The sequence below is a fragment of the Puccinia triticina genome, chromosome 1A, assembly GCF_026914185.1.
Source record: "Puccinia triticina chromosome 1A, complete sequence".
NCBI classification, from domain to species: domain Eukaryota; kingdom Fungi; phylum Basidiomycota; class Pucciniomycetes; order Pucciniales; family Pucciniaceae; genus Puccinia; species Puccinia triticina.
Window position 1 is genome coordinate 2,324,904 of NC_070558.1, and position 16,144 is coordinate 2,341,047.

Sequence of the window (16,144 nt, forward strand, 5' to 3'; positions counted from 1 at the left end):
GTTGAGTGAGGGAGTCTTTGTGAGGTCTGTGTTCTTGTTGCCAAGTCTGGTCTGCTGTTGTTTCTGTGTTCCAATCCTCACCAAACCATCCAAACTGCTTCCAACCTTGGTGTATCTCATGAAATCCAACCCAACTGAGCTATCCTTTTCAATTTCTTTGTCTCATCATCTGGACCAACTCAAAGGGCAGCCTAAACAGCATTTCTTCCCCTCTACCCACTGCCTCCACAAATATCACTGGAAAAGAGACCCCTCCAAAGATTTTTTTTTTGGGATTTGTTTTTCCAAAATCTGGAACAGCACTGGGGGGGTAGTCAAGAAGAGGTGCAGGGCACTGCAAGTTTGAGATCACCATGTAAGGATGTATGCAAAGTGCTGGATTCATTAAATTTAGAGAGAAGATGCCTGTGCAAAAATGTGAGAAACTAGGCCCACAAAGAAAGTAAGATGGGACATATGAGCAAGGAGATGATTCTACATACAGAAGTACAAATGATTGGATAATCAACAGGATAGACAAAGGAGAATACATAGTTTTGACGACAAGTTGATTGTAGCTATCTATATTTATGTAAAAGAATCAATCACCCCAAAAAGGGTTGACAATACTGATAAATATCTACATATGTGTATAGAGAGAGAAGTAATTAGGCATTAGTCTATTCATTTTCCTGGCTAGCAGAGTTCTGGGGATTAGGTAGTGGAGAAGCGGAAGGGTTGGCCGCGGGCGCTTGGGGCAAGGTGGCCAGGGTGGCAAGGCCGAGCCCATGTTCGCCCACCTTTCGCAGACAGAGCTGGATGTAGATCTTGAGGTCCGGGACCAACTCGCCACCCAAGCAGTCCACCAATAAGGGATAGAGTGACGGCATGCATCCCAGAAACTATCGGATTAGATGGAAGAGGATGTCCAGGGAGAACAGACGTCAGCGTGTTACGTCCGACTTCGGGGACACAACTTAACAGGGGAGTGTCGATCTCTACGCACAGTTTGCTTGTCGAGACTGTAGAAGCAATGTAAGACTTCCACCATCACCGGCGTCCAAGCAGCAATATTTCTTCCCTGCGTCTCGGGGTCCAAATCGACGTATCCCGTCATAATCTCCAGAGCAAGACTAGCAAAAAATCAAGCAAGAATAGTGGTGCCAAACCGCGTTTCAGTCGAACTGCTGCACGAGAACTAGTATAGAGAGGGAAAATACTGACGGGACGAGTGTCTCGACTGCTTGTTGTTTGGCTTGATGGTCCGGTCGTTGGTCGTTATATAATTTCGATAGCACTCGAATCAACGTCACCGCACTACAGCTTTCTTGTTTCAATAAATTTGGCAGCTGCTTCATAAACCCTGTATTGATTTACGAAACAAAAAGTCAATCAGATCTCTGCTTAGTTACACTTCTACACATTGGCAGGATAATACCGTAGGTTTGGTTCAATTTGCTAGGATATGGGCAAAGGCTTCAAGTGGGTGGACACTAACCGACTTTCCAGAGCCCCATTCTGAGCTCTTTATCGGCGTTGAATTTCTTAGCGAACCGATAACTACTATCGACTTCGGCGAGGAGACGCAACATAGAAGCGGGCGGGATTCTCTGATAAACTTCGACGTTACACAGCAGTTCATTGGCGGTCTCGACGAGCAAGAGTTGCAAGACACATTTGACGATGATCTGTCTGAAGACTTTCTTCCTCTCGGCGGATGTCATCGGCGCCTCGCTGGCTTGACTCCGATCCTCACTCTCAGCAAGCAACGGCAACGGAGTCGGTACGACGAACCGCTTGTTGTCAGCCATCGGTGACGGCGTTGGTTCGCCTCCTTCTCCGACCTCCAGTCCTGGCTGGCGCAGGTTGGAATCAAACAATTGATACGCTGTCGTCGTCCGGAATAGATTCACAAATGTTGTCACCACTCGGTCCCAGCGCTCGTCGTCCAACTTCTCGACATTGTTTTCTAGCAGCCGCTGTAAACAGGATGTTCCAATCCTTGCCAAGGTGTCATTCTCTGTTTTAAGAAAAAGATATAAAAAAAACATTAGTGAAAAGTATGTTGCAAAAGCGTATCTGCGATCTGCTTTACCTTGACAGATACATTCGCATAGGAGGTCTAACAAACGATCCAAAAGTCGCCCAAGAGTATCGAAATAGAAAGTATATAAATCGATTAAGTTTCTCAACGCTTGGATCATTGTTGTCGACAACCAAACACTCATGTCTTCCTGGGTGCTAAACCTGGAGACGTCGCTCCTCGACCTTAAGACGGCAAAGATCGGGAAAAGAACTTCCTTGCAGACCGAATCCCAAAACTCGGCACTGAACGAGCTCCCGTAATGCTTCAGGGTCTCAAACAGATAATCCAGTGCTCGCTTCCGAACCTCCAGGTCTTCCCCATTCATGGTGATGTCGTAGAATGCGAAAAGGATTGGGAACCAAAACTATGAGAGAACGCAAAAAGTGTCAATCAAGCAATAAGTGGTAGGATCAAGGGGGAAAACCCTTACTTTGAGCATCGCATCATCAGCAGGCGCCGACTCGTCACCAGATTCTCCTCCCACGGGGCGACCCAAGGGACATTCGGGGCATTCCAACATAGCGGTAATCAAGCTCTTCAACATCTCGATCGCATGGAGAGAGACCTTTTGGAACTCCGAGATTTTACAGAAATCGGTGATGCAGACCGTAAGATCTGCAAATGAGCCATAGGCTACCACTTGGCTGAAATGCTCGCTGTTGATTCGTTGGACTAGCTCAAACGCTTGCGTTACCACTCGTTCTACATCAAAGTTGCACAAGTTAGACAAGGAAGAAACCTTTGTTTTTTTAAACAACTCATATATGATGCCCACCTGTTTTAGCTTTAGACGCCGCAGAAAATACGCCGAACATAGTTCTCCAGCCGGATCGAAGATTCTGGACCCTAACGGAGATCATTTGATTAAGACATTGGAGGACCATGTCTTTTGAGTCCAGGTTACTGCTATGAATCATTGTGTGTTCAAATGGTTTGAGGAAATCTTTCTGGAACTTGAAGTTTGCTAGCTCGTCTTTCTCCAGAAATCTCATCGCCAGTTGTCGAAGCGAGTCCAGTGCAAAAAAACTGACATTCGCATTCGGATGACAACACACCTTATTTTTTGGTTATCAACAGACAACTCCTAGTAAGTCGTCCTCGCTCTCCTTGATTATGAGCTCAAAATAAATAAATAAAGAAAGAAACTAACTTGATTGAAATGTTCACCAAGAATCGACCAAATCTGAAACCACTCTAATCGAATCCTGCCCATATTATAATACGAAATTTCGACTAACTTTTGCAAACAGAACGTTCTAGGATTGCCGGACAAACCCGAAGCCTGAATCTCTTCCCACGAAACTGAGCTCAACGCGCTCACGAAATCGACAATGGCCGTCTGTAGAGAAAACGATCAAGAAAATTCAATTTTTGGACAGGTGTGGGGTGACTATAGCAAGTGAATATTTACTCCAGATAAACTTCGGCTTGATGAGAATACCATGTCGGCTGCATAGGTTATATGACTTGCTCCAGCTGCGTCAGTCACCTCTTCCGAGGGTTTCATCTGCCTAGATTTCGTTGGTTTATGAGTAGAGCTGTTATATAGAAGAGAGCAGATGAATTCACTCGGCTATTCCAATAGATAGTTCATTGAAAAGATTCTAACCTTCTCCGCCCAGGAGTAAGCTCATTGTTGGATAGATCGAGATCGACGCCTTGAGAGATGAGCTGAAATCGTTCCAACTGGGAGACGCAATTCAAGATCAAGTTCCAAGAGGACTTAAGATAATTACCGTCGACCAAGGCGATGTCCAGGAGAGTCTTGATGGTCTCGATATTTTTCGACTTCATTTCCGACAGATTATTCAAGAAGGTGAACTTGGACAGAGTGGTTAAGAACGCATCCCGTTCAAGCTCGAGATCAAAGAGACACACGATCTTGATCGCTTGCTTGAACCCTTTAAGACTCAGCTTGATCATCTCTAGTTCGGCCGAGTTATTTTGTAACGGCTCCGATAATCCAGCTAGTAATGGCATCCAGACTATTTGGAACATCGGCTTGACGTGCTCGAAATGCGATGCTTCGTAGAACTGATCACTTAGACCCGAATTTCGGTGACGTTGTCCTCTCAATAAGGTCCGGAATAAGATCTGTCTCGAATTTAAGACCAGTTTTTTTTTCTTCTCTTGGTCAAAGTCATCATCGCCACATAAATTAGGACGCGCACTGACCTCGGTCTTGTTGGCCATTCCAGCCGACTGTAAAACGTAAGCCTCCTTCTGTAAATCTCTGCCAACAGTAGCGATACTGCCAGCCAAGCCGGTAGGCACGTGCTGGACCCCAACCGCGGCGTCAACCTCATCCTTCATTCGGATCTCGTTGGCCAGGATCTCGTCGTAAACGGCAGAGAGATACTCTTCTGGTAAATCAGCTCCCTGATTGATCCCTCGATTGTTGCGGATAAACTCTTTGCGAGTCATCCGGTTTTTCACTTGGGGACTGTGTGCATCAGTGTTCAACAGAATGATCGAGAACGCTAACACATATGCAGTTTCTGTTATAGATTTTTCGGAAAATTTCAATCCAATGGATACGATCAACTTAATATCCCCCAAGTGGAGAAACTGGATTGGATCGGATCTCGGAGAAAGCTGAATTCGCACCTGCATTGGCCAAAGTTTCCGGATTGCCTTGGTAATATCTTTCCGCGAACTTCAACATAAACCTATCGATTTTTTGTGCCTCTCCAGGCAATCTAAACGCTTGTAAGAAGGTTCTCATAGCTTCGGTGAACTTCATGTTACTGAAGTCCATCATGTCGATAAATGCATGCATCGTATCTACATTTTCTGCATCTCTATGATTAGGGGAGTACGATGATTACAGCAAACGCAGGGGAAAATGTACCAAGGATAATCAGTGATAGGAGATTACGGTTATCTTGAAATCATCGGCAACACATACCCTTCACCTAAATATTCTCCGATCATAGCCTTGCTCAAGCCGTCAGCCGTCAGCAAGAACCTAGCGACATCTTTAGGTTTGGAGGAACGGATGAAGCCATGAGTGATGAGGAATTTGATGCCGCGTTTGGGCTTGAAGTTGAATTGTCGGATTCCTTCGATAAGCGTAGTTTTCTGGTTCTTAGCGGTCTGGAACCGGTCCGGATCGTCGATCGGTTCGCGCTCGCCAGTGATAGTAGATGCGGCATGCGGCAACTGGATGTTAGTGACTGAGTCCGTCGGGGCCATTGCTGCCCCAGTTCCCGAGGTTAAGTCTTGTTGACCATGGCCGCCGGATTCGGAAAGGGAGGGACTAGAGTCGGAGGTTCGGTGACCCTTTGGGATCGGATAGGAAGAATGCATAGCACTGGCCGATGAGCCGGGGGGCGCGGGAGTGTTTGCGGGGATGGTCCCCTTGCCAGCCCATGCAACCAGCGACTGCAGCCCGGCAACCAAGCATTCAAGACTCTGTCGCTTCAGCTGAGCTTCGACGGACTGGTGTGAGTACAGGGTCGACTCGGTCATACCCTGAGACATGGAGTTCGTGCTGAGCGATGGGGGGATCGATGTCGAGCTCGCAAATACGCTTGAGATTCCGCTTGAAGAAGTGTTTCCAGGCGCGTTCGGTGAGCCTACCAGCTCGACCGATTGAGATGTAGTCGTCGATGTCGTGTATTGAGTCGTTGCTAATTTCGAGACAATGTTCATGAAACGCTCGTATATGTTTCCCAATGAGGTGCGATCACAGTCGTAGTTCAGATAGACTTCGACCAATGCTTGTGGATCATGGAATAATCTGCCCAATGCAGCCAGTAGAATAGATTTCTGCTTGACGGTCGAATTGCGCATCTCCAAAATCGGTAGGAAGATTTCATTTAAAAGGACTTCGATTTCTTTCTGCAAGAAGACAATTCAGGTTTGGTCAGCAAGATCAAATAACTAAGTGTCGAAATGGAGCTGTACGAACCTTGAGTTTTGTTCGCATACCACTGACGACTTTCCAAAAGATTTCACAGCTGAGTTCAAAGACACTAAGGACCGAGCTGATAGCGTTTCGACTCAAGCTAAGACAGAGATACTGTTTGATGGCTTGGATGAAAGGAGTCTGATCGCGAGTGGTGGACGAACAGATCATCACGTTTGGGTCGGTAAACATGGCTAGATTGGTGTTGAGGATGCTGAGGATCAGATGCAGAGATAGTAACTTAGATCGCATCGCGTGAGATTTAAGATCCTTTTCACTGAAACCCATATACAAGTTTGTTAGTTTTATCGAGCACAGTAAGTTGGCTCGACTGGATAAGCTGACCTCTCCGTTCCAAGTGGTTTCATCGAGAGCTTACAGAGCGCTCTGAAGACCAGAAATGCATCCTTAACGTAGTAATCTTGCATGCTCATGACCCCTGGATTGCCGACTGCATCTCGATCAGAGACTCCATCAAATGAGTTACGCTTCTCAAATGATTCCCTAGCGAATCCAAAAATCATTCAGACCATATTCTACAGAGCCAAGAAACAGACGAAGTGATTGAAAGACTTACAGAGTAACTTGAGCCTCTTCTTTACTCACCCCAGCGTTGGTTTTTTGGTCGGTAACTTTGACCGGTGAATCCTGCGACGTGTCTGGAGCCGAAGGTGGGGGGACATTTTCCTCAGGCGCGGCAGCCGATGAGGGAGAAGTGTCGAGGGAAGATTGTGGCCTTGGAGTCACGGGAGAGCTAGTGAGATCGGCTGGGGGCTCCTTGGAATCGTTCTCTTGGGGTTTGGGCGAAGATTGGCGACGATGGGAAGAGTTGTTCCTTCGCAGGGACGCAGTTCTGAGCGGGGGTTCTTCTCCCTTCTCGACCCGACCAAAGACGTGGCTTACGATTTGGGTGAGTGTCCCTTGTGCAATGGCCTGATTAGTCGGGCTTTTGCTGAGCAAAAAAATATTGTAGACCGTGCGGACGGCGCGCAATAGGCTGCTCTGATGCACTTGGAGTCGTCGGACGCCCGGGTGGGTCGGAGCCAGTACCAGGGCTAGGAGAGCTTTGATGATCTGTAACTGGACAGCATCCGGACAGGCAGCATCCGCAAAGCAGTCGCAGATGATTCCAGTTACCTCGTCCCCCATCTCGACATCAGCCCGGACTTGAGAGGTCGATTTGCTGGAGTTGTCTCCATGTTTGTCCGGAGTTGTTGGGCCGGTCTCGGAGACCTTGAAGAAGCTGTACGAGATCAGCTTGCCGATGCAATCCAAGGCGGTAACCATTAAGACAGAGGAGCCAGTCTGACAGGCTAGTTTGAGAGGCTGTAAGACGATCTGAGCTTCCTGATTGGGGCCCGATGGTATGCCCAAGTCGCTAGTAAGCCCTTCACCCTTGAGGAGGGCCAGGGCAGCCTTCGTTGCTTCGCCCAGCTCTTTCGACTTCTTGGCTTCCTTGGAGCTGGCGATTGACTCGAGCGATGAGATGACTAGGACAGGGGAAACTGAGGAATGAGTACTGGGAATGGTGTGAGTTGTGGAGGAGGATGCGATGGTGGATGTTTCTTGGAGAGCCGACTCTCTAGATGGAGTGATTCGGGATGATTGGAGCGTGAGAGCAGGTGAGGATGATCCAGATCGAGCCTTGTTGTTATTTTTGGGTGAGATGGGAGTTGAAGGAGTGGTTTGCTCCTGGGGACTGGGTGGCTGCTTGGGGTGATGAGGCCCTATGGCCTCTTGCGCTTTGGAATGCGAATCCTCCAGAGGCTGGTCGGAGGTGTTTTGGAGCGAAATTTCATCGAAACTGTTGCGGAGGTTCTCTTCGTTACTTCCAAGTTCCAGTGAGGGGGAATGGAACTTGATCGGGAGGGTCTCTCGGCCGAATCGAGGATCGATCGTTTCGTGGATGACCACGGGATGGTCGTCGTGCGATCGGTCTGTTTGGTGGGAGGTCAGGACTATTGTTGGAGATGATTGGGCGGTCTCTGATTTGATGTCGAAGGAAGGATGGTGGTCCTGATTCTGTCTGACCGGTGATGAAGAGTCCTCCAAAGAAGCCAATTCAGCACGGTTTTTGAGTCCATTGACAGCCTGGTGCTGATCAATCGGACTGAGATCCATGGCAAACAAGGGGTGACTGGCAATCTGTGCGGGACTGTGAAGCAAGACTCGCTTAAGGACGTTTTGGAAGCAAGTCAGGATATTGAGCAATGCGAGACTTACTGAAACGAATCCCGATCGTCTGGTGGTGATGATGAGTATGATGGTAATGTGTGTGGTGGTTCGGAGGGAGCTGGTTGAACTTGTGGTGGTCAAAACAAGGCTGGGACACGCGCAGACCCACCACACAGCACTCGAAAACAATCAAAGCAAAACAACAAAAACCTACCACCAACACGCATCAATCAATTATGTGTGTTTGACACTTGGTAGATAAACAAGCACCCCCAACAACCCCTGTGAAGAAATCATTAATATGTGTGATCAGAATTGTTGCACTGCCCTCCAGCAAACCTCAAGCCAAGGGAACATCCAGCCACTTCCCCATATGTAACTTCCAAGTGAAAACATATAGGCAAAGATAGCAAATTGAGCCTTCATGGTCACAAAACATGAAGACTTTTGATTGAATAATCAAACCTACTTCCTCAAGACACACCCATTTACATCCAACCTGCCAAGAAAGACCTTCAAATTGGCTCCAAAGTTTTGCATATTTCAATGGTGAGTACCAATCATGCTGTCAACAAATCTTTTCAAGTGGCTATGCACACAAAACAGAAACTGATGTTTGTTCCATTTATAGAACAGCTTGATCAACTCTCCTTTATTCAACACGTGAATCCTTGCAACAACACCATGATTAGAAAGATAAACTCACTTTGGCTACACATGTACCATGATGGTCGATGGCATTGAATAGCAGCACCCATTTCCCATCTCCAAATCTTGGTCAAAATCACCATCAGTTATATATTTTCACTTCAACAATCTGGTTAACTTCAAACACACAGCTGAGAAATAAGGGCATAGGGCATGAAAATTGAAATTTTCCAAATTTATTTGCCTCAAAATTTCTTGGGACAAAAACTGAGCCTGGCCAAAATGTAGGCTTGAGCCCAAATGTGAAGAATTTCAACATTTGAACCCTCCGCTAGTTTTCAATTTTTGTGTGCAGGGCAAAAAAAGTTGAAATTTCTCAAAATTGAGGTCCATGGTACAGGCCGTAAGATTTCTTTGTAAATTCTTGTAGTCAAGCTTGGCATCAATGCACGTGGGCTTCAGGGAAGCTCAGACAGCAATGGTATGCACATTTTTCATTTGGGAGACCACCCAAATAAATAATTATTGGATTTGTATGTCAACTGGCAAATGGATCATCACGAACAACCCTCACATGAACAAGGCTGCGGCGCGCCGGGGTGCGGCTCCCCTGCCCCAAACGGGGTTTTCCTGTGACCTTTCTCACAGTAACATGGAGGATCCTCTCGTCGGGCTTGATTCATACCTATTTTTTTGGTTCGAAATATTTGATTTGGTATTTGTTTATATGTAGACTTTGTGCACCCCGTCCCGGGCGGAGAGTAGCAGAGAAGACACACGCAGGCCGCATCCCGAAGACCATGAAAGAAGACGCCTCAGATTTCGATGGTGCAGCGGATGCTCATCAAAAGCCGATGTTTTTGTGAGCTCCCAGCTGTCTTTTGCCCTTTCTCTGCCACAAATTTTGCTCCCTCTACCTCGCAATCTAAGAGCCACATTGCGCGCTGTAGTATTCTTGCACAACTTACTGACCACATTGGTAAAAAATACTTGCAGTTACGGAACATTGATGAATGTCAGGATCCTCGAACGAGTGATTGGTCGTCCGAGCAGCAAGCTGACCATCCAGCCCGCTCAAATAACCGTGTGTATTTCTTTCATTTTTTGCTTTTGTTTTTGCGGAACGCAGTGTCAGTTACCCATTGATATTGTCGTGTGATGCTGTGAATTTTTGCATATAGGGGTACTGTCGATTCAAAATTCGTGATGCCCATTATCCAGGTCTACTTCCTGCGTCAGCTGCTGAAGTTGCCCTCAATCGTCCACCTACTCTCGAAGAACAAACGGTCACTGGAACACTCGTCTCTGGCTTGAGTGCCACTGACGTAGCTCTGTTAGATGCATTTGAGGGTGAAGTAAGTGAGATCTGCTGTTGATTACTCGCTAGCAAGGATCCAAGACGTATTGATCACAAATTACTCAGGAGTACGAGTCGCAGACAGCACACATCAACCTGATGGATTCCAACAGGCCTCCCGTCGAGGCTATTGTGTATATCTACGCGCCCGCGATAGTATCACAAAAAGTCTTGCCATGTGTGTGGTCCTACGATGAGTTCTTGAATAGTCATTTGTCACAGTGGATTGCGGATCCCAGCATGTACAGATACGACCGAAGCTAAGCGAGCACAACGCCGGGTTCCACCCGGGCTAAAGATAGAAGCACCGGACTTGGTGATTTTCTTTATTTTTAGTATTATGTATTTTGTGAGAACGGAACTTCGTAGATATATACATGTGTCAATCAAATGCTTCACGCTTTCACCTGGGCTCGACTGAAGCATTCAATAAGACAAATTCTGAGCGCGTATTCAACCCACAAAATACAAGTAAAGTTCCAAGGAAACAGAAAACGACAATAATCTTGAAGTGTCCATGGATAAAAGTTAAAATGCGCACAAACATGAAAGTGGATGTTAAGCTTGAATGGTGATGATCATTGTGGAGGCTCTAGATCCAAATCACCAATGTGGACTACCTCATCTTTGCTCCCACTTGCGAGTCGGAATTTTCCAGCCTTCAACACCTTGGACAAAAGTGAGAGTATGTTGACAGGCCCAGCATGATGAATTGACCTGATCAAACCAATGCAAAACACGCTGTAAGTTCCTTGGGAACAACAAAAAACTCAAGAAGTAACGACATACGTGAGTCCGACACCTCCAATGCGCCCCCATCCATCAGCTTTTATGCTGGTATACAGTGCTATGAGACTCCATCTCTTAAACCAATCGACAGTAACATCCTGAGCTCGTCACGAAGTAGTTAGCTTAAGTGGAGACAAATTGTAGGGATCGATAAGCTATCCCCCAAAAGCTCTTGCTGGCTTTGCTGTGAAAGATGGGGGGAAATAGCACATGACTGGACGGGTTGGTCGCATTTGATTAAGTCAGCCAGGCCCACATCCCATGAAGAATCATTGTCTTGGTCTGCTAGGTCCAAGTTTTCGCCTGGAGGCGAAGTCACGAATGTTTTTGGTGATTGATGTTTACGCTTTATCGGTCTACTTAATTCAAAAACAGCGGTCCATATTTTCTCAGTTGGATGCTCACCGCAGGGGAATGAAAGGGTGGAAGATTGAGGTGGAGTTGGGTGGAAAAAGTAATGCACACCTACCAATTGGGTCAGTGATAGAGATCTCGCAGCTGATAAAGCATCCATCAGAAGCACTTGCAAAGATCAGATACTCTTCTCCTGATTCCGAACAGCGTTGTTCCTCATTGCGAACAGGCAGTCGGATGCATGATAGACATGACATGGACTGTTTGTGACCAGCGAGATGTGCTACAGCTTGCCACTGGCCTTCTAGCAGATTTCAAGCAACATGGAACAAGAAATCAGCGGATTCAACGCTGAAACGGAGACCAAGATAGCTCGTAGATAGACAGACTAAAAACCACTCACGAGTCACCGTCATCAGGCACCTAAGCTAAAATTGTACCATTCAAATACCCACTGAAAAATCCCAATGAATACCCTCCCACTTTCTTGATAGCTGTTGCACATGCTTTGTGTCCTTTTAAACGTTTCAAAGGTGGGTATCGGTGTCGATTTGCACATTTCCATGTCGCTACTTGTTGGCCCGTCCCAAAGACGACTTCGGCGATTGCTTTGATCTGACTAGGGCGGAGGAAGACGAGAATCGGTTGGCTGGTGCGACGCAAATTAACGAGTTCACCTTGATGGTTGTCTTGGAACCATCTCTCCTCGATATGTAGGCACGAAGGTTCTTGAGTTCTTTTACGCAACAAGGGCAAGCTTAGACCACTTGGGCCCCCGCAGGGTGCTCCCCTCGGTGACCCCCGACGCGAAGCCGTGACTCCCGCTTCAACCAGCCAATTTCCAGACAACAAACCGAACCCGTGCCATGGAGGGCGACTACACCGATGAACCTTTGGTCAGTTGTAAGTGATGTATCATTGCTTTACACTTTATCGCAAGACTGAACGCGCGTCGTTCTTGTGCTGACATTCTACTCACCTATCCAGGTGGAAGACCGTTCCGACATCGCAAGGATGAAATCGATTTAGGTGATCTTGGGCTGTGGTCTGTTTCCAGCGCGAAGCCAGGTTTTGGAGTTGAAAATTTGAGGGATGACTCTGTGCATACACTTTGGCAGTTCAGTTCACTTCTCCACAATTTTTAAGGTCTGACCATCAGGGTGATCACGACTAAATCCCTTCCGCCTTGCTGTATATTCTTGATCCTTGATGTCTGAAATGAACCTATCTTATACCAAAATAACCAGGTCAGAAGGGCCACAACCTCATTTTATTCGTATAGAGTTTCCCAGAAAGACGATTGTGACGGTGTGTCAAGCAGTGCAGTTAATCTCTATTCCACTGAGCTTAGGTTGGCCGAGACAAAAAATTCTGACTCGGCCGTTTCTCACATTTTGATTTGGGGGGAAGAGTAGCAAATATCGATCTTTGTAGATGTCACATTGGATGATTCATATACTCCCTGCAAGCTGTCCATTTCTTTGGGGACATTTAAGCAGGACCTTCAAGTAGTCAAAATCATTGAGCTCATAAACCCCCGCGGATGGCACCATATCCGACTTGTGGATCGAGAAGAAGAAGAACCGGGCGATGATGACGATAGCGATGATTCGGACTCAGGGTTGGTAGTTACTATTCACCTCCACCAAACTGATATAATTATTCAATCAAATCCTAATTATATTCCATGAATTTTTTCTCTGCCCGATGTAGTTTTGCAGCGAAAGGTCATCTATTTCAAGTTGCGATCTTGGCTAACCACCTGAACGGGAAAGATACACACATCCGGTGCCTTAAGATATTGGGACCTCGCTCGTTCGTCATATATTTTGTTAGTGCAAGCTATTGGGAAACTCGTCATCTAAGCTTATCTTTCTTAATGATCCGATATAAAACATGTAACTCATAGACAAAGCAGGCCACGCTGGGATGGATTTGGGCCCGACCGTCATGAACTGTTACTAATGCATGAAACCATTAGATGAAAAAAGAGAAAATATGATGTAAGCAAATACGAAAATTGCGTCGCCATTTTCAAATTGGATTTCCGGAAATTCCACAGCACCATGTCCCAATGGGATTTCCGAAAATTCCATTCATATTTCATGTTCTTCCCGTCAGTTTAAAGCGAGTGACCAGCGGCCTCTCTAATTCGTGGTCTTAGACCCATGTTTGCGCAGCACATCCGATAATTTGCTCGGATGTTGTTGACCTGACCAAGGAAGTCGGCTTCGTCCGATTCGGGTGGGTTGTGAGTCGGGAAGACCTCTATGAGAGAGATTAAGTTTTGAATCTTTGTGTTGAGTTTTCCGCTGCTGTCCTGGGTGGCCTTCCAGATTTGGGCTTGTCCTAAGTAGTATGCCAACTCTTCCCATAACTTGATCCCTTCATTGTGCCCTAACTGGTAACCCTCCAACTTTCCAGCTTCTTTCCCATCTCTAACACCAAGTTGATAACCAGCTTCGAAAAACCTACGTGCCAGATTCAGCTTCAACAGATCGACCAGACGTGTTGGTTTACTGGGTGTATATGGTTGGGACAAAAAAACAACTTACTGCTCCTCCAGGTGATTGAGTGAGTCGATTGAGTCCATCGTTGTGAGTCTGTTTCCGGGGTGTGCGCCCCAGCCCTCCCGAGCTTAACAAAGCCTCTCGAACGGGGGTCCCGAAGGGACTCTTAACCCAAATTCGGCCGCGTGGCAGTGGCCTGAGCACTTTGTGAAATTGATTCTTCTTTTTTGGAATAAACAGCTTGTTAAACACAAACAACCACCTTTCATGAAATTCTGAGGAGAACAGTTTGTAGCCTTGCTTCTCAGGCATTGTTTCATACTTTTTGGAGGTGATTTGGCTTGAAATAAGCAGTCGCTTGTGATTGCTAGTCAGCCATGTCCCAGCATTTTGCCCGGTAGAGATTTATGGTATTTATGGTTTTCAAAGTTGGAATTCATTAAAAACAGATAATTGCGTGGATATGATTTTTTTTTTTTTGGCAGCAGTTCCCCTATGGAAGCTCCAACCAAAAAAAGTCAAGTATCAACGCAATCATCTGTGTGAGGGCATAATCGCAGGGGAGACAATAATTTGGTCATAGCCAATCAATACACCCAAGCAGCCTTGGGATGTTTGGCTCTGCGGCAGCGTTGTCTCCTTTTATGCCTCCTGAAAAGGCGCTCAGCATGCCCGTGTCACCTCGCCTGCACACAATAAAGCAACTGTGGTTCCAGATTTTTTGCGCTTATCATTTTCCTTTTGCGCCTATTACTTTTCCACCTGCTCAATTAGCCAACTCGCACTTCCTTTGTTTCTGTTATGTAAAAAGTCTTAGCTGCTCCCAATCACCAAACGCGTTTCCTGAATAATCACCTCTTTTGTCCTACACCCTCAGCCGATCTGATCTTATACCTACCAAAATTGTCCAAACTCATGACACAGCCACTTTTCCACCTTCCAAAATAGTTAATCCTATTCCTTCATATGGCTCGGTCTCAGGTTCTTTGCCGGTGCTTTCCATCCGCCCATAATGAAGACTAGCTATATTTGTGTTCATGAACTAATTATGGCTCAGATTTTTTTTGTTGATCTCCTCAAACGACCGGGTACCATTTCTTTTCCCGGTCCCTTGATCCGTCGCATAAGTCAAAATGATCTTTAATGCTTTTCAATCTACCTTGGCTGCGCTTGTGACTGAACCTACATATGCTTGCCATGTATCATAGCCTGCCGATGAACCCAGTAAATGAGTGCGATTCCACCCACTGAGATTTCAAGCAACCGGGTACTATTTCTTCTCCCGGTCCCTTGATCCGCCGCATAACTCAAAGTGATTTTTTTGGTGCTTTTCAATCTGTACTGAACTTGCATGTGCTTCGCCATGTACATCTGATAGCCTTGATTAACCCAGTAAATGAGTGTGATTCCACCCACCAACAGTGCGAAGCGCTCCTCCCTGCTCTACTCCTTGTCCAAGGTTCGTTTATAAAGTCTCCAGCGCTGTTTTGATGAGGCATGCGCGGTAGTCATCCATGGGATTAAATCAATATTCTCGGATTGGTCATATTTATATGCAGAAGGCTTGTATGGCGTGGGCACTGCACCTCACTACAGCTTTGCCATGGGTTCTGCTGCAGGAGGTTGAAAATGAACTCCGAATCACTCACAGTTGAGGGACAAATTCCCGCTGATTGATCCGTGCTGCCCAACAGCGTAGCCGGAAAAGGCCTGCAGCCGAATCGAGGTTAATTTGTACAGGGTGTTGTCTTACTCAATCAAGTTACCTTCAGCGGTCCTATTGTAAGCATTTTAAGATTTCAAGGCTTGCAATAGCTATCAGGCACTTTGGTTGATGCCAGGATGCTTCTGAGTTCTTGCCAGGCCTTAGTGACAGCCGGATTGACGACTTAGGCGGTACTGAAAAGATTATGCGGAGCAAGCAGAAAGCGCCTGGACAGACCGGCGAACAAAGGGAGGACTGCTGGTTGTTTGCAAATGCACAGGCCCATGAAATGGTCGTCCTTCTCACATTGATCTAAGCAATTCTCTCAGTGCATGTCTGATTCACCCTCTGGTTTACTCAATTAAATTGCAGTCCATTCAAGACACTTGACCAGACACAACATTAAATAGTGCTACGTGACTTTGCTTGATATAATGACTTTACTTAGATTGAAGGTACTCGAACTAGGAACAACGGAGTGTACCTATTCCCATGAGCATAAGAGTTTCCACACCCACAAAAGAATTCATTCTTAGAAAGAGAGGAGAAGAATCCTGGTGAGGCACAGATTCCTTTTGGCAGTGCTCACCGCGCAAACCCTCCTGATCAATTAGCATCACATGCAGATTTT

The 16,144-nt window shown here is 46.4% G+C and overlaps 5 protein-coding genes across 5 annotated transcripts; 3 read left to right on the plus strand and 2 right to left on the minus strand.

The window, feature by feature from the left end:
- Positions 1 to 659: 659 nt before the first annotated feature.
- PtA15_1A292 (uncharacterized protein) lies at positions 660 to 8,096 on the minus strand (the record flags this gene model as incomplete). Its single annotated transcript, XM_053165304.1, has 16 exons — positions 660 to 881; positions 986 to 1,112; positions 1,204 to 1,342; positions 1,478 to 1,999; positions 2,075 to 2,429; positions 2,496 to 2,767; positions 2,841 to 3,120; positions 3,387 to 3,404; positions 3,477 to 3,603; positions 3,675 to 4,159; positions 4,241 to 4,563; positions 4,673 to 4,866; positions 4,974 to 5,908; positions 5,979 to 6,252; positions 6,321 to 6,479; positions 6,553 to 8,096. 16 exons carry the CDS (start codon positions 8,094 to 8,096, stop codon positions 660 to 662), a joined length of 5,976 nt encoding a protein of 1,991 aa, XP_053016509.1.
- Positions 8,097 to 9,598: 1,502 nt separating this feature from the next.
- PtA15_1A293 (uncharacterized protein) lies at positions 9,599 to 10,419 on the plus strand (the record flags this gene model as incomplete). The annotated part of the gene is made up of 4 exons (XM_053165305.1): positions 9,599 to 9,660; positions 9,795 to 9,882; positions 9,980 to 10,153; positions 10,222 to 10,419. 4 exons carry the CDS (start codon positions 9,599 to 9,601, stop codon positions 10,417 to 10,419), a joined length of 522 nt encoding a protein of 173 aa, XP_053016510.1.
- A 1,745-nt stretch (positions 10,420 to 12,164) lies between these two features.
- Positions 12,165 to 13,283, plus strand: PtA15_1A294 (uncharacterized protein; the record flags this gene model as incomplete). Its single annotated transcript, XM_053165306.1, has 6 exons — positions 12,165 to 12,201; positions 12,286 to 12,415; positions 12,546 to 12,606; positions 12,714 to 12,919; positions 13,012 to 13,113; positions 13,208 to 13,283. 6 exons carry the CDS (start codon positions 12,165 to 12,167, stop codon positions 13,281 to 13,283), a joined length of 612 nt encoding a protein of 203 aa, XP_053016511.1.
- Positions 13,284 to 13,420: 137 nt separating this feature from the next.
- On the minus strand, positions 13,421 to 13,891 carry PtA15_1A295 (uncharacterized protein; the record flags this gene model as incomplete). Its single annotated transcript, XM_053165307.1, has 2 exons — positions 13,421 to 13,769; positions 13,854 to 13,891. 2 exons carry the CDS (start codon positions 13,889 to 13,891, stop codon positions 13,421 to 13,423), a joined length of 387 nt encoding a protein of 128 aa, XP_053016512.1.
- Positions 13,892 to 15,204: 1,313 nt separating this feature from the next.
- Positions 15,205 to 15,829, plus strand: PtA15_1A296 (uncharacterized protein; the record flags this gene model as incomplete). The annotated part of the gene is made up of 2 exons (XM_053165308.1): positions 15,205 to 15,267; positions 15,650 to 15,829. 2 exons carry the CDS (start codon positions 15,205 to 15,207, stop codon positions 15,827 to 15,829), a joined length of 243 nt encoding a protein of 80 aa, XP_053016513.1.
- Positions 15,830 to 16,144: the final 315 nt, after the last annotated feature.